This window comes from Thermomyces lanuginosus, assembly GCF_041956635.1.
Source record: "Thermomyces lanuginosus strain ATCC 200065 unplaced genomic scaffold VTN49scaffold_42, whole genome shotgun sequence".
NCBI lineage: Eukaryota > Fungi > Ascomycota > Eurotiomycetes > Eurotiales > Trichocomaceae > Thermomyces > Thermomyces lanuginosus.
The window spans coordinates 300,386-325,005 of record NW_027192376.1 but is presented as its reverse complement, the minus strand read 5'-3'; the positions used below and the strand labels follow the sequence as shown (position 1 = coordinate 325,005).

General features: G+C 52.3%; 14 protein-coding genes across 14 annotated transcripts; 9 read left to right on the top strand and 5 right to left on the bottom strand.

The window, feature by feature from the left end:
• Nucleotides 1-171: 171 nt before the first annotated feature.
• On the top strand, nt 172-1,734 carry VTN49DRAFT_6828 (uncharacterized protein; the record flags this gene model as incomplete). Its single annotated transcript, XM_069415029.1, has 1 exon — nt 172-1,734. One exon carries the CDS (start codon nt 172-174, stop codon nt 1,732-1,734), a length of 1,563 nt encoding a protein of 520 aa, XP_069264868.1.
• Nucleotides 1,735-1,958: 224 nt separating this feature from the next.
• VTN49DRAFT_6827 (uncharacterized protein) lies at nt 1,959-3,390 on the bottom strand (the record flags this gene model as incomplete). Its single annotated transcript, XM_069415028.1, has 4 exons — nt 1,959-2,374; nt 2,457-2,739; nt 2,805-2,938; nt 3,000-3,390. 4 exons carry the CDS (start codon nt 3,388-3,390, stop codon nt 1,959-1,961), a joined length of 1,224 nt encoding a protein of 407 aa, XP_069264867.1.
• A 1,481-nt stretch (nt 3,391-4,871) lies between these two features.
• VTN49DRAFT_6826 (uncharacterized protein) lies at nt 4,872-6,353 on the top strand (the record flags this gene model as incomplete). The annotated part of the gene is made up of 2 exons (XM_069415027.1): nt 4,872-4,888; nt 6,020-6,353. The coding sequence occupies 2 exons, from the start codon at nt 4,872-4,874 to the stop codon at nt 6,351-6,353; spliced, it is 351 nt and encodes a 116-aa protein (XP_069264866.1).
• Nucleotides 6,354-6,425: 72 nt separating this feature from the next.
• VTN49DRAFT_6825 (uncharacterized protein) lies at nt 6,426-8,537 on the top strand (the record flags this gene model as incomplete). The annotated part of the gene is made up of 1 exon (XM_069415026.1): nt 6,426-8,537. One exon carries the CDS (start codon nt 6,426-6,428, stop codon nt 8,535-8,537), a length of 2,112 nt encoding a protein of 703 aa, XP_069264865.1.
• A 90-nt stretch (nt 8,538-8,627) lies between these two features.
• Nucleotides 8,628-8,985, bottom strand: VTN49DRAFT_6824 (uncharacterized protein; the record flags this gene model as incomplete). Its single annotated transcript, XM_069415025.1, has 3 exons — nt 8,628-8,789; nt 8,842-8,888; nt 8,955-8,985. The coding sequence occupies 3 exons, from the start codon at nt 8,983-8,985 to the stop codon at nt 8,628-8,630; spliced, it is 240 nt and encodes a 79-aa protein (XP_069264864.1).
• A 119-nt stretch (nt 8,986-9,104) lies between these two features.
• VTN49DRAFT_6823 (uncharacterized protein) lies at nt 9,105-11,435 on the top strand (the record flags this gene model as incomplete). The annotated part of the gene is made up of 1 exon (XM_069415024.1): nt 9,105-11,435. One exon carries the CDS (start codon nt 9,105-9,107, stop codon nt 11,433-11,435), a length of 2,331 nt encoding a protein of 776 aa, XP_069264863.1.
• An 86-nt stretch (nt 11,436-11,521) lies between these two features.
• VTN49DRAFT_6822 (uncharacterized protein) lies at nt 11,522-12,172 on the top strand (the record flags this gene model as incomplete). The annotated part of the gene is made up of 1 exon (XM_069415023.1): nt 11,522-12,172. The coding sequence occupies one exon, from the start codon at nt 11,522-11,524 to the stop codon at nt 12,170-12,172; it is 651 nt and encodes a 216-aa protein (XP_069264862.1).
• Nucleotides 12,173-12,658: 486 nt separating this feature from the next.
• VTN49DRAFT_6821 (uncharacterized protein) lies at nt 12,659-13,210 on the top strand (the record flags this gene model as incomplete). The annotated part of the gene is made up of 2 exons (XM_069415022.1): nt 12,659-12,836; nt 12,891-13,210. 2 exons carry the CDS (start codon nt 12,659-12,661, stop codon nt 13,208-13,210), a joined length of 498 nt encoding a protein of 165 aa, XP_069264861.1.
• An 87-nt stretch (nt 13,211-13,297) lies between these two features.
• Nucleotides 13,298-14,320, bottom strand: VTN49DRAFT_6820 (uncharacterized protein; the record flags this gene model as incomplete). Its single annotated transcript, XM_069415021.1, has 3 exons — nt 13,298-13,871; nt 13,930-14,187; nt 14,250-14,320. The coding sequence occupies 3 exons, from the start codon at nt 14,318-14,320 to the stop codon at nt 13,298-13,300; spliced, it is 903 nt and encodes a 300-aa protein (XP_069264860.1).
• Nucleotides 14,321-15,086: 766 nt separating this feature from the next.
• On the top strand, nt 15,087-16,833 carry VTN49DRAFT_6819 (uncharacterized protein; the record flags this gene model as incomplete). The annotated part of the gene is made up of 5 exons (XM_069415019.1): nt 15,087-15,171; nt 15,224-15,274; nt 15,327-15,474; nt 15,539-16,318; nt 16,374-16,833. The coding sequence occupies 5 exons, from the start codon at nt 15,087-15,089 to the stop codon at nt 16,831-16,833; spliced, it is 1,524 nt and encodes a 507-aa protein (XP_069264859.1).
• Nucleotides 16,834-17,149: 316 nt separating this feature from the next.
• On the bottom strand, nt 17,150-17,859 carry VTN49DRAFT_6818 (uncharacterized protein; the record flags this gene model as incomplete). The annotated part of the gene is made up of 4 exons (XM_069415018.1): nt 17,150-17,380; nt 17,443-17,680; nt 17,764-17,794; nt 17,853-17,859. The coding sequence occupies 4 exons, from the start codon at nt 17,857-17,859 to the stop codon at nt 17,150-17,152; spliced, it is 507 nt and encodes a 168-aa protein (XP_069264858.1).
• A 926-nt stretch (nt 17,860-18,785) lies between these two features.
• VTN49DRAFT_6817 (uncharacterized protein) lies at nt 18,786-20,552 on the top strand (the record flags this gene model as incomplete). The annotated part of the gene is made up of 2 exons (XM_069415017.1): nt 18,786-18,919; nt 18,983-20,552. 2 exons carry the CDS (start codon nt 18,786-18,788, stop codon nt 20,550-20,552), a joined length of 1,704 nt encoding a protein of 567 aa, XP_069264857.1.
• Nucleotides 20,553-20,869: 317 nt separating this feature from the next.
• Nucleotides 20,870-21,206, bottom strand: VTN49DRAFT_6816 (uncharacterized protein; the record flags this gene model as incomplete). Its single annotated transcript, XM_069415016.1, has 3 exons — nt 20,870-20,964; nt 21,031-21,120; nt 21,185-21,206. The coding sequence occupies 3 exons, from the start codon at nt 21,204-21,206 to the stop codon at nt 20,870-20,872; spliced, it is 207 nt and encodes a 68-aa protein (XP_069264856.1).
• A 471-nt stretch (nt 21,207-21,677) lies between these two features.
• Nucleotides 21,678-24,136, top strand: VTN49DRAFT_6815 (uncharacterized protein; the record flags this gene model as incomplete). Its single annotated transcript, XM_069415015.1, has 3 exons — nt 21,678-22,378; nt 22,427-22,635; nt 22,719-24,136. The coding sequence occupies 3 exons, from the start codon at nt 21,678-21,680 to the stop codon at nt 24,134-24,136; spliced, it is 2,328 nt and encodes a 775-aa protein (XP_069264855.1).
• Between the last annotated feature and the right edge of the window lie 484 nt (nt 24,137-24,620).

The following is a 24,620-nucleotide window of genomic DNA, read 5'->3' as shown; positions in this document are numbered from 1 at the left end:
GCGTCGATCATTAGCCGGGATGATCTTAGGTTAAATCATCTCATCCCCACAGCAAGCGCGCCTCTTCATCGTACCTCTCTAGCGTTGCTGCCACCTTGTGGAGGTCCTTCTTTTTCCTTTCTGAGCAATGTGAGCCCGATTTCGACCTCAATTACGGACGACCGTGGCGCTATGCAGGCTCTCGTGGAGTCCACCTTGCAGGCCATCTTTGACCCTCCAGCAACGGACTCCATCCTTGAGTGTGTCGACCATAACGCGAGTAAACTGCGGTCGCTCCTCCAAGATAACCCAGAGGATGCGCTCAAGCTTGCCGACGCCAAACTACGCGTGTTTCCGTACAAAGATGTCAAGGAATGCTGGCGCCGGCTGTACACAGACGCAAGCATCGTCCTGGCCATTCGCCTGATTTGCGCGAACTTGCTTGACGGCTCGGGCGTTTCAAATTCCTCGACCTCGCGGGATTCGTCCACACGCTCCCCGCCATGGTTGACCGAAGTGGTCCGCTATCTCGACATGGCGTTGATCATGGCCGGCGCGCCCGGCCGTGAGACCACAATCGAAGCTCTCTTCACCGAACTGCAACAGGCATGGCGATCCCGAAGGAAGGAGTCATCTGCTGCCGCCGAGTCCGATTCCGGTATCGACAGTCAACCGTCGGCCAAGCGGAGAAAGCTGTCGCCGCCCATGTTTCCTCCTGAAGCCACCCCAGTTCCGGAAATCACGCGCCCTATTCGACGCGTTTCGGCCCCGTCATTCGATGCCATGGAACACCATATTCAAGAAGTGCGGACGCCATTGGTGATTACGGATGCAGTCAATCATTGGCCTGCTCTGTCCACTCGTCCGTGGACGTCACGGGAATATTGGTATGAGCGCACATTCGACGGCCGAAGGCTCGTGCCCGTCGAAGTGGGCCGATCATACACTGACGAGGGATGGGGCCAACGCATCATCCCGTTCGGCGAGTTTGTTGATCGCTATCTTTGGCGTTCGGCTGACGGTCGAAGCAAAGCAGCCGCGGGAGACGGGCAACATGGGGACGAGGAAAGTCAGACCGGCTACATGGCGCAGCATGATCTCCTTGCCCAGATCCCGGAACTGCGCAAGGACATTGCCGTTCCGGACTACTGCTACATTAGCCCGCCGGGGCCTGAAGAAGGCACGCCCGTGTATGAGAAGAGGCGACGGGAACGAGACGGCGACAGCAATGCCAACGCTCTGGTAGAAGACAAAGACAATGCGCTCCGAGACCTCGCTTCTCGAGGGAATCACAAGACCACTCAGACAGACCGTGATTCCGACTCTGGCGTTCCCGCCGATCCTATCATCAACACGTGGATCGGGCCAGCCTGGACAATATCCCCTCTTCACCATGACCCGTACCACAACATCCTGGTCCAGGTGGTCGGCGCCAAGTATATCCGCCTGTACTCCCCTCACACGCCAGCTTCGCAGATCCACCCGCGAGGATATGAAACCGTCCGCAAGGACGGCGAGGACGGTCAATCAGAGCACAAAATTGACATGTCCAATACCTCAAAGGTGGACCTGGCCGCCATAGAGCTGTCACCGGCCGAGTCAGACATGTGGGAAGAGATGTGGCCCGGCTTCCAGCAGGCCGACTACGTTGAGACGGTATTGCAGGAAGGAGAATGTCTCTACATCCCCGTGGGCTGGTGGCATTATGTCCGGGGGCTCAGGGCTGGGGTCAGTGTGAGCTTCTGGTGGGAATAACCAAAATGACTGAAGACGCATATATTCTTAGACTTGTTTCATCCCTGTTTTGGGTCACGAGCATTGCAAGTCCATGAAAATATATGGTATGTGTACCTAATGTCTTTTTTTAGACCCCGCATAGGTCTCAATTACAACTGGTCTGGAGAACGTGACTATTCAGCCCTAACTCATTGGCATTCATGTAAGGACTATTGGAAGTTTTGGACCTGAATACAGCCACCTCAAGCTTTCTTATCTGCATAAACCAGCGCCTCCAACTGAATTAACAGTCCAATCACTTTCATATCAGCGAACGGCAAGATCTGCGTAGCAATCATGCCTCCAACGCCATTCTCGCGATCCGCCCACCAGAAAAGATTCGCCAAACCGCCCCAGCTTGCCGTGGTCTCTGATCGCCCCGTCGGACTGGAGCCAGCCAACATGAATGACAGACCCCATCCCTGCGGCTTGCCAGGGTTAGGAGACAGGTCCGGGAGGTCATTCGTCAAATGCTTCTTTGCCGCTGTGATGCCTTGGCGACCAAAGTCGGGGAACTGGGGGATTTGGTTGCGAAACATCTCATCCACCGTGGACTTTTGCAGGATTCGGTTCCCAGTTTGTGAGGAGACGCCGTCATTCAGGAGCACAGAGATGATCTCTTTGAGAAGGTGCGTGCTGTGAGTATATCATTCTGTTTTTCGGTTTTTTTTTTAAAGGGGCTGCCAGAGGGCAAGACTTACTGCAATAGTCCTGTGGCTTGCCAAAGAGGCCGCCGCCACCACTATGGAAGAGATCTTCTTCTGGTTTGACAGAGAGCGAGCGATTGAGAAGATGATCTGTGACGTGGAGCGTGCCATCGGGAGCACGCTGGTTCATATAGGCCAGATTCTTCTTCATCGACTCCGTTGGGAGGAAGGACATCTCCGTGATGCCCAACGGCTCAAAGATGTGCTGTTGCATGTAGTCGCCGAGCTTTTGGCCGGTGGCCCGCTCAACGAGGATCCCGGCCCAGTCCATGCTGATCTTGTGGTTGTCAGTAGGCCGAGTTCTTTTGTTTCCCTGTCGACATGAGCAATCTTAATCCTTACCCCATACTCCCATTTCTCGCCCGGCTGGGCAATGAGTGGCTGGTCGACCATGGATATATGCCCGGAGAACTCATTGTACCCTCCCGGGTGCAAGTCACGCAGTTCCTCGCGGAAGAAGGAATAACTGAATCCAGCTACAGGCAGTCAGTACGGGTCTGTAGAAAGTATCATGCAAAATCACCTCGCTGGACGCACCGGTATGCGTCAACAAATGCCGAAGAGTGATCCTGCCAGTCTTCGGAACCAAAACCCCGTCCTTCAGCACCTTGACATCCTTCAGCTCCGGCGCCAGTCTCTCAACCTGATCGGCATCATCTAGAGACAGAACTCCCTTCTCGACGAGCTGCATGCACGCAATCGTCGTGATCAGCTTCGTACACGAGAAGAGGGAAAAGACACTGTCAAGGGTCATTGGCTCCTTGCTGGCTAGTCCCCGGGTTCCACCAGCGTAAGCAAACGTCTCGCCATCGCGATCCACGGATACGAACACCGCGCCGGGGATACCGGTGTTGCGGTCAATGCATGCTGCATCGAGTTTTTCCTTGATTGCTGCCGCGGTTTGCGGCGAGAGTGGTTTGGCGGTCATAGTGTTTGAGTCGACGACAGATTAGTACCGAAGTCAGCAGATTCACTAGATATCACGCGGTCACCGAGTTCACAGACTGGCCGTTTGAGAAACGATGTACGGGATTACTGAGGTTTATATATGCGTTCGTTGCTCTAGACTTAATCCCCTTGTGTATATATACACTGGAGATATAGTCACAAATGTCCTATGTCCGATGGCGATTTCGTATTTGATTAGAAATCATACAGAGTGCTCAAACCCTTAGAGATCAGAAAAGGTCCCCGAAGAACGAATCAAAGTACACTGAACTCTTCTCCTCGCTCCCTAACCAAGTGTTTTCATGATCTCGACGGTGGAGATGTTGGTGCGGTGTTTCGGCAGTTGCTCCGACTTTCCTGAAAATAGCAAATACTTGTATTATTTGGGAGTTGATCCCCGCATCGACATTAGTCATAAAGCTCTCCGTGAATTTTTCATCAACGAGGAATCTCGGAGATTAGCAAAACGCGTGGAAATCTCAGATATTCTGCTTCGGTTTGACTGACATTGCCTTTCAGGAACCATGTACTAACTATAGGGCGGGCCGCCGCGGGCCAAATTAACCTTGATTACGAATTGACCGGAATCTTTGTTTGATATGTTTGCATTACTTAGCGCCACACTATCCTTGCTAGCGGTATTTTTCTTACCATTCAAAACATCTAGAAGTACACATTTTACACTTCTCGCAACCATTGTTGTTTATTTTCCTTGACGCGCCGAATACCTCTGATCATCTTGCAACATCACAATGAGAATCGTCCAGTCCTCCTCGACGCCACCTTTTTTTACACATAAGCTAAAGGCATTGAGGAATGGTTCCTGGACAAGCTAATTGATTCTATGCCCCAGCGGTGTCGAGTGGTTATAAGGCAAAAGGTGGAAGTACGGAGTACCTCCTATTAGGTTTTACGAGTATGTTACAGTAATTATTTACACAAAGGTGTGTTTAAAGAGTAGGTTAATTATAAATACACACTACGCAGTAACTACTCCGTACGGAGTAATTAATTACTCCGTATCCTTTTCTAGTTCCTAATCTAAACTTAATTAGGAAGTTTCTTGATGGTCAGTGATAAATGCACACGACGGAGTTATACGAGTACGCTAATCCTGTTAGAGGAATTTGTAGTAGCCCTTGATCGTAGAGCCAGCGTTGGCATACAGTACACTAGCATCCCTTGCGATTGTGAGCCCATATGCACCGCTATCCAACAAACCCTTCGACGCATTCGCGCGTCTCGACAAGCACAATCGATAAGAGCGTTCCATCAGCCAAAATGAGCATAACCACCACGGAAAAATAAAATCTTTGTTGATGGCACTGATACGTTTTATACTACCGATAAGACCACAGCTGGCAGATCTTCCCTGGGCGGTCCCATCGTAGGAGAAGCATGTTGATTCATTGTCCCCTGGCTATTAGGCGGCGGTGGAAGCCTCTGAACAGGATGTTCACAATGCTAAATGGGATATTGTATGCGCTTTTGAGGGCGTTGGTTCCATCTTTGCCGAAGAGCCAGATCAACCTGATGTTGTGAATGCCGAAGATATTCCCGACTCAACTCTGTGTATTACTGCACCTTTTCATTGCTGACTTCCGTAGCTTTGATGTGTATCCGTAAGATTTTATATATGCTTAGATATAGTGGCGTTCATTGTACAAAGTACTCCGTACGGGGTACATCCATTTTGCATATATCTTCGACTTATCATACATAGTATGTCGTACACGACTCTCTGCACGCAACCTCCCATCACCGTTTCTCACAATGTCTTCCGTGTACTTAGTGCCAAATTGGAGCTTGCTACATGCCTGGCTTTCTCCGAGCCATCAACCTTTGGAAAGACTCAACTCCCTACTCTTATATCGCATTGTAGGGTTGAGCTTCTCTTCAAACTACTTAAGGACCATCTGGTGTAGCGGAGTGTGCATTTATCGACATCGCATTACTAGATTTGATATAGTGCGTAATAGTGTGCATTTATCAAAGCATATTCCCTTATTAGGTTTAGCATAGTGTGCAACTAGAAAAAGGCTATTGTGCGTTTATACTTAACCAAGTACTCCGTACTCCGTACTCCTCGTAGTTACTCTGTACTCTGCTTAACTAACAGTCGTAATTACCTAATCTGGTTAATCACTGAGCATTCGTCTCCACTGAGATTATTCGCATCCAGAGACTGTACGGAGTATGGGAAGACGACTCGACACTGGACTAACAGAGGTTACGGAACATCTGATTGGTTCGGATGCTCGGTTTCCTCTACGACGATTGGATGTGATTCTGGAAGCTGCCAATTTCAGGCTCCTGAATTCAGCTAATTGGCCAATGGTAGTTCAGAATTCTAGCCATATTGGCTCTCTTAACCAATCACTTCTCTGCTTAAGATCCCCACTTTGCTGCTGCAAACCAATCAATATTGATGCCAAATGGGAACTGTGGCTGAGCTCAACTGTATCGACCAATCAAAATTTTCTCTAACTGCCTCATTTCCCGACCAGCCGACCCTGAGTGGCTTGGAAGAGACAACGAACATTCGTCGGGCAATCGTCGCAGTTCCCCCCCCTTCTGCGCCTCGCTGTGTTCAGTCGGATCCAAAATAGGCCGCCAACGAGGCCATTACAATTCATCTCGATTCTGTGGGCACTCCTGGGCGCGCCGTTCGATGGTCGGCCTCGCGACTCCCGGAATTGGCTTGTGACAACGAAAAGTTCCCCTTCGTCTGCAGAAGTTCAGACACTGTCGAGTTTACTGGCTGCTGGGCAGCCGCCGTGTTCCGTATTTGCCGTGTTCTCGGTGTCGCCCATACTGCTGTTTATTCGCACCAACAATCCCCCCATTCCTCCTCTGAACATCCGCCAGCCTATCCGTGTCTGTCCGTCGTATGTTTTGCTCTGGTTGACGACTATATTCCGCATCGACTTGAAACGAGTTTAGAACCGACTGCTGTTGCAGCCGCAGTGACCAAGGCTGAGGTGACGGAGCCCAGCAGGGCTCGCATCCAGAGACATGTCCGAGCCCGACAAGACTCCTTCTCATCGCAGTCATGATGGCTCCCATCAGAACGAGTCTGGAAACCAGGCGCAGAATGAACACACATCCACTTCGCAAGGTTCGACAAACCCGAATGTATTTTCGGATGAATTCTCCCTAGAACGTTACACTTCGTCCGATTCTTCTCATGACAACGACTCACGCCGGAATTCCTCGACATTGTCCACAGATCCCCACAGCACGTCCCGAACATGTACCCCGCTATCTTCAAGGCCGTCACAGCCGGAAGGAGTGTCGGCAGAGAATCCGTTCGACGATAACTCGCGAATCCTGCCCGATGAAGACCATGACTCAGCACGTCCGTCCAGCGTCCGCAAAGTGCCGCCGCAGCGACAATCGTCGGTAACGACCTCATCGACCACTTCCAGAGCCGGATATGTGCCCGTTCCAAGGCCAATGAGCCCCTACCGGGGTGCTACCGGCCCGAGTCATCCGTACGGTATGTATCCGCAGATCGGAGTGAGTCGATCCTCGAGCATACGGACAACGTCGACGGTACGGGCCTACGATGCCCCCCCGCCAGCGGGAAGTGCTCCTCCTCAGCACCCGTATGCTCTGTACCAGCAGAACATTGGTCTGGAGCAAGATATAGGGGATCAGATTATTCCGATGGGATTCCCGCCGAATGGGTTCCAACTTCACCATGCTTGCGGGCAGGCAGATGATGTTGGAGATATTATTGGGCCGGACGGGCATTTGGAACAGCTGCCGCCGTATTCGCGATATCCCGAGGGAGTTCGTCCAAAGAGTGGCCATAGCCCTGCCAGTATCGCCAGCGCGATGAGAGAACAGGAACAGGAACAGTCCTCGCACGCTGAGCCAGCCGCTTCATCGGGAGACTCTTCTCGAACCCTGGTCGACACGTCTGCGTCGGCAGACCGCGGTCGATTGGCGGATCGATCGAGTGATACATCAGGTCCTGTATCGTTTAATGAAAAGCTCAAACAGAGGGGACGGCGGAAATGTTGCGGAGCGCCGCTATGGCTCTTAGCGTTGTTAGGACTGGGAATGGTGGTCGGCGGTATCATCGGGGGCGTGATTGGAGGTTTGCTCGGCGAGAAGACGGGAGAAAAACGCTCGAAAGACAAACTCACATCGGAATCGCCGACAACCAGTTTTGTTACAATCACTTATACTTCGGATGTTACACCTCTTTCGACTCTCCCGACTGATGTCCCTCCACTACCGACTGGACGATTCCGAATTCCTGGCACGGTTCATGCCCAATCCAAGTTTTGCGCCGCCTACTCCTATGTTTCCTCGTGGAGCTGTCAGAATTTAGAAGCCATTGACATCGAGATCGAAGGGACTCTGTCTTCTGCTTATGTCAAGCTCTCCCCACCCGTGATCGATGGTTCCTTTACGTACGGTGCACAAGTTCCGTTCCTGAGCCAACCATCGCAGAGCCTTCACATGATGTTGGACAAGGATGAGCCGGACTTGGGCCCGACCTTGTTTTTCAGTTCCATCTACGACAAATTGGTGATCGTTCCCGAGGACGAACTACCGTCATCCTCGTCGTATGGAAAGAAGAAGCGCTCATTCGATGACTTGGAAGCATTCAATGATTGGAGACAAAAGAAGAAGGCCAAAGCGGGTGAGAAGCCGTGGTTCTGCTGGTGGAACAGTACCGCGATGGAGTTCTTCCTGTACGTCAACGAGACAGTAGGGGATGATTTTCCGGTCACCAGCACCTCCGCCTTCCCAGGCCTTCTCCCAACACCTGCCGATGACACGCCAACTCCGCCCATCACTAGCGCTCCTGAAGCGACGCACGATTCCCGCTCGCTGGAGAGGCGCGGCAGTCACAAGCCGTATCCACGGCGGATCAAGATCGAAGAGAAGCGAGCAATTGCTAAGGCGCCGCAGGCGTACTGTGAGCAGATGAAGGTTCAGGATGATAACACGATCGTAGGACCGATCAGCGACTATCGCCTCATGATCAACGAGATCACGCCGGGGGCGCTAATCGATGACGACGACGATCTTCTCCGCAGGCGGGACGACGATGACGATGACGAGGACAGCTATGATGAGATTTGCTATTGCGAGTGGGTTGCCGACTAGGACGGCGCACATCTCTTACTCTTCCATGTTCTTTCTTTTACTCTCTGATTCCTTACCACCACCATTTTGAAGATCTACTATGGGGTTTCTTTAGAGCGATGTTTGATCTGATTGGGACTCTTCCGGTGATCTTGCTGGTTTTTGGATGAATTCTCTGGTGAAATGGCGTTTCTGAGCGGGTGCACACACTGTTTGAACTTGCGAGTACAGTACCAGCTCTGGCTTCAAAGTTCGGGAAGATATGGGTTTAGGCTATGCCCGAGGACTTCAACATGTGCTTTTTTCCCTCCTATCAGTACCTAACGTTTCGGTCAATATGGAGTAACTCTTGGTTTATCCAACTGGTCACCTCTGGATATTAATTAATATTGACGCTTAGCCTATCAGATCATTGACAGAAGCAACATGTGGAGACACGTAGCGTAGCTTGCAATCTTGCTCGTTCCATGCGGCTGTATATTAATATAGACCGTCAGCCCTCTGACAGGCTCAAATGCTCAACATTGTTCCTTGCGGGGAGTTGGACGGTCGAGTATTGAGACAATATTGACTTTGAGAATAAAGACAATGGCTTCACAGGCTCACTTCGCTGTGCCGTTTGGAAGAAATCAATGCTTTGTCGGCCGGGAATCAATCATAGAACGGCTTCTTTCTTTGATTTCCCCCAGTGTACGAGGAGAAGCGGATGACTGCCAACGGACTGCCATTGTCGGACTCGGTGGGGTTGGAAAGACGCAGATTGCCCTTGAGGCGGCCATCCGGGTCCGTGAACGTCATCCTGACTGCTCCATCTTTTGGGTTCCAGCCGTGGACTCGTCCAGCTTCGAGAATGCCTTCCGAACAATTGGCCAGCTGCTGAAGGTTGATGGGATCAATGAGCAAGATGCAGATGCCAGGACGCTTGTCAAGACCGCTCTAAATGAAAGTACCGATAGCTGGCTCCTGATTATCGACAATGCCGACAATATCGACCTTCTCTTGGATGATGAGACCGGTCTCATCGAGCGTCTTCCGTCCAGTCGGAATGGCCACATCCTGTTCACGAGTCGCAACCGTGAGGTGGTGAGTAGACTTGGAATCCCGGAGGCCAATGTTCTTACGATCGAGGAAATGAACGAAGATGAAGCGCTGGAGCTTTTGAGAAAGCACTTGGATGCATCCCAAATGCATGATGAGGAACGTACGAAAAAGCTTATCGAATGTCTGGGTTATCTGCCTCTTGCACTGAGGCAAGCATCTGCATACATGACCAAAAAGCAGATCTCGACATCAGAGTACCTGGATCATTGCCAGTCGAGCGACAGGGACATGGTCGAGTTGCTGAGCAAAGATTTTGAGGATCCGCATCGATACAAGGAGAGAGAGAACCCGATCGCCACAACTTGGTTGATCTCATTTCGTGAGATCGAAGACCATTATCCGCTGGCTGCCGACTATTTGAAATTCATGGCATTTCTGAGCCAGAAGGACATTCCACAGGCTTTGTTCCCTTCGGACAGCAAGGAAAAATTGGAGGAGGCCATCGGTGCTCTGAAAGCGTACGCGTTTCTTTCAGAGCGGGAAGACCGCTCTACATACGATATGCACCGACTAGTTCAACTTGCGACGTTGAATTGGTTGACAGAGAAGGGAAGCGCTAATGAATGGTCCACACGGGTACTACAGCGGCTTGCAGAGATCTTTCCGTTTCCTGAACATGAGAATAGAGACGTTTGGATGGGATACCTTCCCCACGCGCGACGGGTTCTGGAATTCGAAAAGATCATCAACGATCAGGTGGCTTTGGGCGACCTTCTGGAGAAGATAGGCCTCAGCCTCCGTCAATTGGGCCAGTATCGAGAGATAGAGACATTGCAACGACGGTCGCTAGAGATCATGGAGAAGGCGCTGGGGCCTGAGCATCCAGATGCCCTCGATAGTGCCAACAACCTTGCAGCCGCCCTCTTTGATCTCGGCAAATACGAAGAAGCCGAGGAAATTCATCAGCGGGTACTGAGAACCAGGGAGAAGGTGCAAGGGTCTGAGCATCCAAGGACCGTCAGCAGCGTCAAAAACCTTGGATTAGTCCTTCATTGTCTAGGCCGGTATGATGAGGCTGAGGCGATGAATCGGCGGGCGCTAGATATCGAAGAGAAGGTGCTAGGTCCTGAGCATCCAGACACCCTCCGCACTGTCAGCAACCTTGCATCAGTCCTTGCTGACATGGGCAAGTATGAAGAAGCTGAGGCAATGCAACGGCGGGCACTAGCACTCAAGGAGAAGGTGCTGGGTCCTGATCACCCAGAGACCCTCAGCAGCATCAATAGCCTTGCATTGATCCTTTCTGGCCTGTCCAAGTATGAAGAAGCCGAAGTGTTGCATCGGCGGGCGCTAGAAGTCCGGCAGAAGATACTAGGGTCTGAGCACCCGGATACCCTCACCAACATCGACTGCCTCGGAACAGTGCTTTCTGATCTGGGGAAGTATGACGAGGCTGAAGCATTGCATCGGCAGGCGGTAGAGGGTAGAGAGAAGGTTCTAGGGCCTGAGCATCCAAAAACCCTCGAGAGCGTCAAAGCCCTTGGGTCAGTCCTTTATCGTTTGGGCAAATATGACGAGGCAGAGGCAATGCATCGGCGGGAGCTAGGGATTGAAGAGAAGCTGCTAGGACCTGAGCATCCAGACACTCTCTCCAGCATCAACGACCTTGGATCGGCCCTTTTCAAGTTGGGCAAGTATGATGAGGCCGAATCAATGTATCGGCGAGCGCTAGAGATTAGAGAAAAGGTGCTAGGACCTGAACATTCAGACACCCTCATCACGGTCAACAACCTCGGATCGGTCCTTTACCATCTGGAAAAGTATGATGAAGCTGAGACAATGCTTCGCCGGGCGCTAGAGAGCAAGGAAAAGCCCTAGGACCCGAGCATCCAGAGACCCTCAATTGCGTCAACAACCTTGGATCAATCCTTAATCGTCTGGGTAAATATGATGGGGCTGAAGAAATGCAACGGCGGGCGGCAGAGATCAGAGAGAAGGTTCTAGGACCTGAGCATCCAGACACACTTAACAGCATCAACAACCTTGCAACAGTCCTTTATCATCAGGGCAAACATGAGGAAGCCGAGGCAATTCATCGGCGGACGCTAGAGATCAAAGAGAAGGTGCTGGGTCCTGAACATCCAGACACCCTCGACAGCGTCAACAACCTTGGAACAATCCTTTATATCCTGGGAAAATATGATGAAGCCGAGTCAATGTACCAGCGGGGGCTCGAAATCAGGGAGAAAGTGTTAGGGCCAGAGCATCCAGACACCCTCGGCAGCGTCACCAACCTTGGATTAATCCTCGCTGATTTGGGCAAGCGTGAGGAAGCTGTGGCGATGCATCGGCGGGCGCTCGAGGGCAGAGAGAGTGTGCTAGGTCCTGACCACCCAGACACCCTCAGCAGCGTCAGCAACCTTGCCATAGTCCTTTCTGATCTCGGCAAGTATGATGAGGCCGAAGTATTGCATCGGCGGGCGCTCGAGGGTAGAGAGAAAGTTCTCGGGCTCGACCATCCAAGCACCCTCGAAAGCATCAACGGACTCATGTCAGTTCTCATGAACCAAGGAAAACATGTAGACGCTGAGGAAATTCGGCGAAAGCTGGGCTAGCTATGCATTCATTGCACTGGAAATCGCGGATACCAAGGAACACCCAGAAATCTGCAGTTTTGAAAATATACAATCAAGCACGTACACACAAAAAGCCTATATCCAGTTCTGAGTCCATAATTTATCTGTATGGAGTACTATCTCATGATGAACGGCTGGTCCTCGCCGACTGTAACTTCATACGAATAGTTACTCTCAATCCTTTCTGGGTCGACTGAAGTTACGATCGATGCTTCTATTTCCCTTTTGATGCCAAACTGGGTCCAGGCCCACGTTTACTACTACTACTACTATTAGTGATTCTTGTTGTAGGAACCATGACCATCTTCGACGTCATACGTCATTGCTAGCACACCAACCACCGTCAAGCAACAGTATATATTTAAGAACTGGACCGCCTACTAATCTTTGGCGAGCACCTCAAACCTGATTCTATATTTTCTCAATTCGTCTAACTAAAGAAAAACAACAAGAACAGTCAGAAACATGAGTTTCCTCCGCCTTTCCAACCGCATCGGAATTACCCATATCATCCGCCCAGCAACGGCCACCACAGCAACACGAATTCCCAAACGTAGCTACGCATTCAGTGGCTACGGGGATGCCAATAAGCCAGAGAGCGATGAGCCTGCCACAGAATCAACGCGGGCGAAGGAACATCCAGGTAGCACATCATTCCTCTATCGTATATCGAACTGGCTAATCAAATGAGAAACAGGGCCGGCTCCCCCCAATACCTCAAAATCCACGCAGCCGCAGGAAACAGAGGGTAACCGTTCCCAGCGCCGCGGAAGTGGGACTCGAACAACGCCCATCCCTTCCAACAAGGCCCATCCCACTCTCTCGGACGGGAAACAGTCGCCGTATCTCGATGACCAAGGCCACGAGATGCCGAATACCCCACAGGATGTCAAGCAGCATAATCGCGAGATGGAGAGGAGATATGATCGGACGGTGAACCAGATGGAGCAGAAGGATACGGAGGGGGAGATTGGAAAGGGCTTCTGGAGGGGAACTGGGGGAAGAGATGGAACTTGATTTGGGGACCAGGCCTTCGGTTTCCTGATTATCCGCCAATTGTATATATAATACTGCATATGATGAATCTGGGCATTTGGAGCGGCTTCACTGATTTTGCTGGTCTGCCAGCAAAGGTGTTCGCTCCGATGCAGATCCATTCCGACCTTCACTCGAAACTTCGCCGTCATCCGATGGCGGAATAGTTGAAATGATGTCCTTTTTCGGACCAAGATACTCAAAGTACACGGCCATCATCAACAGTGTTCCCTGCAGGATCGCCGTCAAGACATATACCCCCCAGGTGCTCCATCCTTCTGTGCCCAACCGTGCAGCCAAGCTAGCTGCCCAGACGAGGCTGCCGGGTGTTTGGATGCACATCATGGGAATGCTCAGACTGCCGACTCGCTGCAGCCGGAACGTTGTGTAGATCTGCGGGAAATACTGAATCGATGCCAGCGTCGCGGACATGATGCCAAGAAAGTTGGCCCATGCCTGGAGATGGTTCGGCTGCGTGGCAGCGACTATGATGGAAGTGATTATGACGGCTAGGGCGTGGACGACGCAGACTATCGCCACGCCAATAGCAGTGCGATATGTGGCTTGCTTTCTTGGTAGAGGATCAGACGTTGCTGCCGCTGCGGCCGGATCACGTGGGAAAAATACGACAAAAAGGAGGAGGCTAAACTCGAGGTTAGGCTCAAACTCCTTTGACCTGCAGAGAAAGGAAAGGCACTAACATCACGTAAAAGGACAAACATTGCGTTCCGACCTGAAAGATACCCAGCAAGCCAGAGAAGCAAGACAAGCCAGAAATCTCCCTGCAGCAGGCAACATCGCGGGCGCTCTTGGGCAGCGTCAGGATATTCGCAAAGGATGAGGTGCCGGATGTTGTTCCCAGGAGCACAAAGTATGGTGATATCCCGAAGGAGCTTCGCAACCGAATGATACGAACATGCTGGGGGAGATAGGAGGCCAGGATCCCAACAAGTATCAACCTGGGTTCGCATTGATGATTAGCGAAATTCCCCCGGACTTGAAACTCTGGGGAGTAGCTTACAGAGAGAGAATGAAATTGAAGCTGATGCCATGAGGAAGGACCAGCTGCTTGCAGTATGGCGAGGGCTCCATCTCCCCCGCAGAACAGCCGAACTTGCCGTTGTCTGTATGTTGTAGGATTGCAGGCCTAAGGATGTTTGGATGAACTCGTTGCTTGTCCTCGGTTCCCCGGTCTCCACTGATCCGATCTCCAAGCTGTGACTAAACCATAACCAGTTCAGCTCAATTGAGCTTTCACACTAGCCCAGATAGGTTAGACCATTGATATGATGAGCTCTCCAATGACATCATTGCTCCTCCACGTCCGCCGAGTATGAAAATGAGGTGATCTAGCCTCATGCAGCCCCAATGATTTGCCTGCATCTCTAGTCATCATCCAGAACGATGACAGATAGGTCAAAGTTGTGAAGAATTATCAAGTGGACAAGGAGCTGGCCGAAGAGTCTTCCATCGTGCCCATTGAAAGAAGGCCCTACCATTCGTCTAACCACAAGCTCCTAGTACTAGGAAACTGTCCAGAGTTTACATGTTTTAGTCGGCACGTCTAGAATAAATCTGCCCTAAGCAACTCGCTCATTGGACCTGATCCATGCATGAAGAGTCGACTGGATGTCAGACTACCTCCGCCTTGAGAGGGGAGGCAAATACGTCATCACTCATCATAGGCTCTGCCTTGGAGGAAAGCTGCTCGCGGCGAATGCTTTAGTAGACACCACAGATCCTAGCATAGTGCAATCGAATTTTGCGATATATACTGAATTCATCTCTTGATATCTTAGGAAAATCGACCTAGCAGTAGTTTGGCATTTGCATACGTTCAAACGCCTTCCATTCCATCATGAAGTTCCGCTGGGCCAGCAGCCTGGTACTTGTCCTCGCTGCTTCAGAGGCCGTTGGTGCAAGCAGCTGGTTTAGCAAGGCTGGTAAATGCACTTCAAGCCTGAAGCTCTCCAAGACCACAGCTGACCTCGACAGTATACAACAAATGGCATGAGACCGAGCTTGAGAGATGGCTTTCCGATCACAGTGCGGACCCTCCGTCCTGTGTTTTTGCGCCTCGCTAACTCATTTTCAATAGATATCCCATATCCTACGCCAGCCGACCGCAAGGAGCTCGAGAATTTGGTCAAATCCAACTGGGACCACTACGTACAGGCTCCCCTCACTCAGACATCTAGCCAGGCGTCAAATCAAATCCATAATGCGAAGGAATGGATCTTCGACACGTGAGTGTGGCCCAAACAGTCATGCAATATGCATATCCGTAGTCATCTTACTGACTGTTTCCAGCTGGTCTGACTCGCAACTGAAGGCATTCCTGGACCGACACGGCATTCCGGCCCCGCAGCCGCGTAAGCGTGACTCCTTGCTCAGTGCGGCCCGCGAAAACTACGAGGTCGTTGCAAAGAAGCTCGGCGAGACGGCTTCATACCCAGGGAACTGGCTATACGAGCACTGGTCCGACTCCGATCTCAAGCAATGGTTGGACGAGAGGGGCTGGCCGGTCCCGCAGCCGACAACAAGAGACCGTCTCATCGCTGCCGTACGCCGCCAGTCTCATCTTGCGGCGCTGACCCAGCGGGAGTTGGCATCCTCGCTGTCTTCATCGGCTGCGGCGGCGCAAAAGACCCTCAGCGACGCCCTCTTCAACGCCTGGTCGGACTCGGAGCTCAAGGCATTCCTCGATAAGCACGGTGTCAAGGTTCCTCAGGGCTCCCGGCGTAACGAACTCATTGCCCTGGCTCGCAAGCATCGAGAGAATCTCCTCAAGAGCGCCTCCTCTATTTCGTCTACCGTCACTAGTGCCTATGGCGCCGCGACTTCCAAGGCAGGGAACGAGTTTGCCCGCGCGACCGATGATACGCAGCTAAAGGCCAAGGACGCTTTCGACGCAGTCGTATCCACCTGGTCGGATTCCCGTCTCAAGGCTTTCCTAGACGCGCGTGGTGTACCCGTGCCTCAGGCCTCCAAGCGGGATGAACTATTAGCCCTGGTTCGAAAGCACAAGCACAAGGCAGCTCATGGATACAGCGCCTGGACCTTTGACACATGGACCACAGACAACCTCAGGCATGTCCTTCCTTAAATCTCAAGTTTCATTTGACACATCTAACATCGTGAACAGGAAATATCTATCTTCTCTCAACGTCCAAGCCGCAAAGAAGGCTGGCACCACCCGAGACGAACTCCTGCGTCAGGCGCGAGAGCAATACTCCAAGGCTTCGAAAGCAGGTGGCGATAGCTACGCGTCGGCCACTTCGCTCTTGTCTCAAGTTACTGGAACGGTTAAAGACGCCACCTTCGACACATGGTCCGAGTCGGAACTGAAGAAGTACCTGGACTCCTACGGCCTCCCGGCGTACCAAGGCTCGGATCTGAACGAGCTCCGCGCGGCTGCTCGGCGGAATGCGCAGTATTTCCACTACGGCACGACAACTCCCGGCAGCACAATCTGGGCAAGTATCCAGGATAGTGCCCGATGGTTGCTGGGACAGCTGCGATTGGGTGCACTGAGCGGCCGGGCCAAGACACAGGAGGCTGATGAAACTCAAGAAAGGAAAGAGAAGATTCGTTCGGAACTGTAGGATGTTGGCTTTGATCTACGGTTGAAGAGTGATGTGACTGAGCATGGAGATGGATTGTTTTCGAGCTTTTCCAGAGATCAGATGTTCCTGTAATTGAATTGATTAATGTTTGATGTTCCCAAGAGACTTACCCTGCACGTTGACTTTCAGAAGAGCCAAAGCTACTAGTTAGTACGATTAACTTGTTTATTAGTCCGTTGATATGTCGTTAATGCCAATCTTGAACATCTTCCAAGCCCTTATTCATCATGTCACGTGGCATCCAAAAAAATAGAATTCTTTGAATCTGGGGCAGGGCATTGTCATGTCTGGATAATCATGATTTTGGTGCCTCGGGGTCGCCTTCCGCAACGAGCTTGCCCACTACGAGGTATTTCTCCTGGAACCGCTCCTCCCACGACCGCAGGTTCTCCCACTGATCAGGAGTGAGATCCTTCAGATCATCCAGGGGGCCATGAAGATCTTTGGTGAGCATCTCCTCGTCAAAGCTCTGGCAAGCCAGGCCACGCGAGGCATCCCGGCCGGCGAAGTTTTCATACGGTCCACCCTAAATCCCCGCGTTAAAAATATCCCTCATTTTGCCAATGATGACTACAAGTGTCTGCATACCGGACCATAAAAGTGACGGCTCGGAGTCACGTCATAGACCTTCCCTCGAATCGCGATATAAATAGGAGCTCCATTGGTTCCGTTATAGGGCAGCAGCGTGGTGGGAGTAAAGGTCCGGAAGACCACCGGGGCGGGTCCTGGCGGCAGCTTGAGAGGGGACCGCGGCCGGAAGCGCAGATAAACGGCAACGATGAAAAGCGAGAGAAGAACAAGGTTGGTGGGCGATGCAATGGAGACCCTGTCATGGGGTTGGGGTTTCGTATCAGTATCACAATCTGTTACCCGGGGTCGAGCTGCTGGACCGAGTCAAAAAAAACTCACGCTCTTGCGGCCTGAGGCACTTCGTTTTGCTCTATCAATAGGCGTCAGTGGGCTGCGCAACCTTATATTCGGATACATGTCATCCATACCTGCCATTGTCGTGAATCGGCAAATCGGCAGGTGAGAAAAGCTTTTCCTAGATCAATAACTTAGCTGATCGATAAATTAGTGCTCGCTGATAGCCTGATCAGCTGTGGGCGGCTTTACGCGGAAGAGTGCTCAGCAGCTCGGGCTTGTTGGGGCCCAGGTGGTGCCAGCCCAAGCGCCAAGACCCTAGTCCCCGCATCACGTGACCGCATCGGGGAAAGGAGATGATTCGCTGATCTTTCCAGAGGGCTTGGCTGCAGCCGGGTGGCAGTGAGAGTCGAGGGAGGCGGTACAAGCCGGCTGGCCGCCCGTCTGCAGCTAAACAACGCCCGGAACGGGTCGCGCTGGGCTCGGAAATTGACCTGAGCCGGAAGTACGTAATTAAGTTCAATTCCACCCTATTTCTGGCAGTTTCAGTCAGGGGCCGAAACTGTTTTGGGGAAATTAACTGGATCGAAGCGTCGAACCGCTCGATGCTGAAACGACGCCGGGAGATGACTAAAATTAGTGTTGGCTCTATACTAAATTATCTGGACAGCAAGCCGAAATCATAATTATTATTATTATTGTTGTTGCTGTTTTTTATTGCTGGCAGGATTTCACAAAGTCCTAATTTCCCAGAAGCACCGGGAGTACCGGGTGAAGTTCTCCCTTCCTCCTGGGCACATTTTTTGTTTCTCCAGTCACTGCTTGCCTGTAGGAGTCTGGAATTCGCCCGCCGAACACGAGGTGCAGTGCGCCTTTGTCTGCCGATTATGATCTCCGTGCGTCATACCGCAGGGACCACCGCAGATCTCGGGCGAACGATCTCTGATCAGCCTTTGGATCCCATGCCTACAGTCCGCGACTGAGTACTGGAACAGTTACATCGTGATCAACGGGCGGACAATCTCTGGTGCGCTGGGCGCTCCAGACACAAGTCGACGGTCATCAACATGTGGAAGAAAACGATGGCTCGCGCGCGCGACCTGCGCATCGGCAGCCCAATTGGAAATCCGCAGCCGCAGTCCACCTCCGGCACTGGGCCCTTCATGCTCAGAGAATCAAAGGATTTGCCTCCTTTGCCTGAGTATGCGCATATCCAAAAGCAAGTTTCGCAGTCGGATTCGAATACTAACGGTTTCGTCTGCAGGGACGCGGTTCTGGATGGACCACCACCGCCGATATCCTCGTCTTTTGATTCCAGCGCAGAAGGCGGGCCGGTGCATTCCATCCCTTACGCAATGGATGCTGCGACTTCCCAACGGAATCATTCATGGTCGCCCGACTACCGCATCACTGAGGACGATGTGGATATATCCCCCCCGGACTCCCCCATTGACCAGTATAATTTGTACCGTGTGCCCAGTCACCATGATGTCTCTCCAATCGAGGAGGATGATGTAGATCCTTTCGCCGACGTCAAGAAGCCAAGTCCAATCCCTCAGACTCCCGAGCCTCGTAGGAACGCCGCAGCAGACTCGGCCCCAATGGAAGAACATCCGAGGTTGGACCCTCCCAGCAACGTCCCGGACCGACGGAGTTTTGAGGAGAACCGCCCCTCTAGCCCAGCGGGGCCCAAAGGGGCAACATCGTCCACTAACACCCGTTCTGGTGCGGGGGAGCCATCCCGTCAAACCAAGCCTCCAATACAAAAGGATAAGGAACTCCCAAAAGAGCTTCCACCACCACGAGTGCCGTGGAAAGGTGCAAGTGGTCGGACTCCAATGGTTCCTCCAATCCAGACCAAGTTCACAAAAGGCGCCAAAAAAATGGCGCCTTCTGGCAACGAGGAACGATCCAACCCTGCAACCGTTTTTGCGGGGTTTCAGAGCACGGTCACAACCACGATCACGGCAGAGCCGCAAGCTCACAACAACCCCAAAACGCAGCGGCCATCTCGAGGCAAAGATTCCGGCTCATCGCCAGTTACCTCAAAGCCACTACCTGCGATCGATACCTCATCGGCCGGCCGAATCATTGGCAATAAGATTTCAGCAACAATCAGGAACCCCAGGGCTATCCAGTCTTCGGATCTCCAGTCTAAGAATCAGTCTCAACAGCCGACCCATCGAGAAGGGTTGGACGTCAAATATGGCTTGCGTGGCCGCCAAGCCGTCTCTCCCTCTCCATCGCCTACTCCACCCGATGCACCTTCATCTACGTCCGCTCAAGTCGACACAACTTCCTCCACTCCTGCTCGACCTGAAGTGGCTCGGAAGGACAACTCGTCTCCAGATAATTCTGACACAGCACCTTCAAATCCGACGCCGTCTATCATGGCAAGATCGCGGCCGGTGCCCAGTGCTATCAATTCCGCAAAGAGTACCACTCGCAAACCAATACCCTCGCAGTCAGAAACAGAGAAGAAGACCGAGAACAAAGACGACTCATTACCGTCGAAGAGCGTCGACATCCAACAACGCATCGATTCCATGGAAGCAAGACGAAGAGAGCTTGCCATTCGTAAGGAGAATATCAACACTATCATCTACGAGCTCACAAAGGTTATCAAACCGAGCTCTCTTGCCTGCGACTTTGCCACGCGCGAGGAGGTCAAACGAACTGTCGCCAGTTTGAATGCGGAACTCGACGATATTCGCAAGGAGGATCACGAACTCGGCATGAAGGTTGTTCGAGCGTACCGGAAGCGGGACGAGCTGGACGCGTACGAAGCAAGTACGCTGTGGGTGAGACGGGTGACCACTGACGAGCTAAGGTGACTGAACGACTCTCTTTTAGCATTGTACATTGCATCATCATCATCATCTTTGTCTTCTTCTTCTCTTGTTATTCTTACGATTCTTGTCGATATTTTAGTTGGACGCATGGTGTTGGGGACGATGTCAGGGATACCCTTGATGTTGCGATTCTGGACTGTATATAGAAGGGACAAAAGGAAATCTCATTCAATCGCTCTAAACCTGAGAAGAAAATAACCCAAACGCTCAATCTATGCCAATAATTCGTCGCCCATCGCTCGTGGATATCATGGAATCGTCACTCGTATTCTACCTCGCAGGCAACCCGGTCCCGGAAATCATTTCTTGCCAGACTTCTTGATGCCCTGAGCGCCGGTACTCAAAGGGCCTTTTCCCTTCGCCTTCTCTGCGAGAGCCTTGCGCGCCTTTGCCTCTGTTGGAGTGCATATTAGTTCGCGATGGCCGAGTGTTGCGCGCGTTCAAAAATAGTGCAACAAACCTTCTGCTTGCTTCTTTTTGAACTCGAGATCAGCCTCGTCGAGCTCCTTTTTCTCCTTCTTTGGAGCCTTCAAAGGCTTAGCCTTGCCTCCTGTATACCCCCGACATTTGATCAGTTGTCGATCTTGGAAGGAGATACAACGACGAAACCAAACCTTCTCGGCTGACACCGCCCATTTTGCACCTATCAGACCGGATAGAGCCCTGATTTCCAAGGTATCGGCGACGTACTTCTGCGGATTGAGATTCGCTGAGAGCAGGGAAAAAACTGGAGCATTCCAGGCGGTGCGATCTGAATCGGGGAACTGCTTTACCGTAAATAGAATGGTCGAATACGCTAGACTAAACCCGAAATGGCATTCTCCATCACTTTTCATCATCGGTCTTTGCTCTGAGAGGGCATCGGGAAGCCCTTCAGGCGACTATCTCCAACATCTATCAAGGTGGTTAGATTGCCATGATTTCGTGGATTTGGAGACTGAGGAGCAGAGGCACATCTCAATAGCCGGTTGGACTTCTCGATAATCTCCATTTTTTTTTCCGTTTGCTATCAACGAGGCATACGCTGACGCCATATCTGGTCTCATAAAGATCCATCAGTAGAACAGACAGGGTCCATCAGTCACTTCTTGCAACGTGACTGCGACCATGTCTTCGCGCAGATCGAGATCTCCCAGCTCGACCCCATCCGAGGGCGAGATTATCGAGTCAGGATCAGAGACGAAGGCAACTACGTCGCAGACTTCCGTTCGTGGCAGCCATGTTGACCGTCGCACCAGACATAGATCATCATCCTACTCTCCCAGAAGATCGCCGCCGCCTCGCCGGCAGCAGCCGCCCAACAACAGATCCCGGTCCCGATCGCGATCCCCTTACTATCACTCATCGCGAGGCGAGAAACGGCGATACCGTGACGACGACTACGACGATCGGCGCTCGTCGCGTCGGACGTACGAGCCGCGGTACTACTCCCGAGATGATGACCACCCTGCGCGAGATCGCGATCGTTCCGGCCGCTACCGGGGCTACGTGGACTACGACAGAGACAATGAATATTATGGTGACCTCCGCTATACGGACAGCTACTCGTACGACCGTCGCGAGAAGCGTCGTAGAACCCGCAGTCGGTCGCCGCAGTATCGAGAAGTGCGCAAGCCCAAGCGGTACGATGAGCTAGATTCCGGCGAATCGTCCCGGCAGAGAGATACTGTTTCTGCTGAACCGTCGTCAGTGAGCGCGCGGGGCGTCACCCCAGTTGTCGCTCAGGAAGTGAAATCAGAGACTGAACGAGAGCATCAGGTCCAGGGTCCGCGCACACAAGATGCTCGTTCAGAACAGGAAAAATCCGAGTAAGTTGTTTCCAGTCAGTCTTTATGCTTTATGCTGACATTGAACAGGCTCGCTCCAGAAGCCACTGCAGAAACAGCCGAACCGGCCGAGCCAATGGACGAGCAAGCAGCCCTCGAAGAACGGCGGAAACGTCGCGAGGCCATCATGGCCAAATATCGAGCTCAGACGCAAGTGCCGTTGCGAGTGCAAGCTCTGGAAAAGCCCGAGGTGGATTCGCCGGGCTCTGGGCGCGGCGAGAGTCCAGCAACTCCAGTCGGTTAGTCCTTTCCCCCAACCTAAACTAAGATTCTACGAACAGTTTGGCTAACGATATCATCTCCGACATTCCGCGTGGTGCAGATTCTGTTGCGGAACCCGTCTCAGCTTCTGCGTTTACAGTTTCGAAAGACGATGAACTGGCCAATACGACCACCGTCACTGATGGGTTCGAGAAAGATGCGCCGTCCGCCGCAGATTACGATCCCACTCAGGATATGAGAGAGGACCGGGAGCGACAGGACAAGCGGACCAATGGGGAAGTCTCTGCAGCTGATTACGATGAAACTAAGCCGGAAGGACGGGACGTACCCGTTCCAGAAGCTCAGCAGCCTGCGCCAACGAAGGATCCGTACGATATGTTTGCCGAGGACGATGATGACATGTTTGCTCCCGATGAAGCGGAACCGGCGCAGGGGGCGACTGCCGCCAAGCCAGCTCCACAGGCCAAAGAGCTGGATATGAGCATGATGGACAACTGGGACGATCCAGAAGGCTACTACATTGTGCGACTTGGAGAGCTGATCAACGGACGTTATCATGTGCAGCAGAATCTGGGTAAAGGCATGTTCTCGTCCGTGGTGCGAGCTACCGACTCCAAGACGGGCAAGCTGGTAGCCGTCAAGATAGTCCGGCAGAACGACACGATGCGCAAAGCTGGCATGAAAGAGATTGAAATCCTGCAGCAGCTACGGGCCGCCGATCCGGAGGACAAGAAACATGTGGTTCGATTTGAGCGGTTCTTTGACCACAAGGGTCATCTGTGCATGGTGTTTGAGAATTTGAGCATGAACCTCCGGGAGGTGCTCAAAAAGTTTGGGCGAGACGTCGGACTGAACCTGCGAGCGATTAAGGCGTACGCGCAGCAGATGTTTCTCGGCCTGAGCCTCCTCCGCAAATGCGGCATCCTGCACGGCGACCTGAAGCCGGACAATCTGCTGGTCAACGAGCAGCGCAACATTCTCAAGATCTGCGATCTGGGATCGGCCAGCCCGGCATCGGAGAGCGAGGTGACACCGTACCTGGTGAGCCGGTTCTACCGGGCGCCGGAGATCATTCTGGGGATTCCTTACGACTACGCGATCGACATGTGGTCGATTGGGTGCACGCTGTACGAGCTGTACACGGGCAAGATTCTGTTTACGGGGCGCAATAACAACGGGATGCTCAAATCGATCATGGAGTGCCGGGGCAAGCTGCCTCCCAAGCTGCTGCGGCGGGGCAGCCTGACGCCGATGCACTTTGACGAGATGCTCAACTTCCAGAGCACGGAGGAGGACAAGGTGACGGGGCGGGTTGTAACGAAGGTGCTGGACTTTAAGAAGCCGACGCGGGATCTCAAGACACGGCTGATGGGCAAAGGGTCAAAGGGGATGAGCGAGAGTGAAAGTAAGGAGTTGGCGTTGTTTGTGGATCTTCTGGATCGGTGTCTGGCGTTGAATCCGGAGAAGCGATGTACGCCGATTGAGGCACTCAAGCACCCATTTTTCGGGAAGCGATGAGAACCATTGGAGTCATTGGGGTGTAACTACGGACGGAGTACAACCATGGCTGGCTCTGGTACGACATACAGTAATAGACAGACTTTTTTGACTATTATTTATTCTCTTGTTCAATCACCGTCTCGAAGCTTTTGCTCCCTTGGTCAGTTGATCACGTTCCTGGACAATGTAGTATTTCTCCTTACCCATGCTTGCACGCCCTAGCGGCTGCACGGGCACGGGAATACCCTAGCCTCTTCCCTTCGCAGAGCCAACAGAACTCGTCGCTGCGACAACCGTCCATGACTGATCATTATCGATGCGTTTATTGATCCTTGTGCCTTGCCTATACGAGTTGAATACAGAGTATACAAACATAGGATCACCGACAGTCTAAGCACATTTATCGCTGGCATTGGGGGGGGGGGGGCACACTGGGCACGCAGGGATCTTTCAGAGGCAACCATACCTATTTCGTGGATCAGCTATCCCGGACGCGAACGGC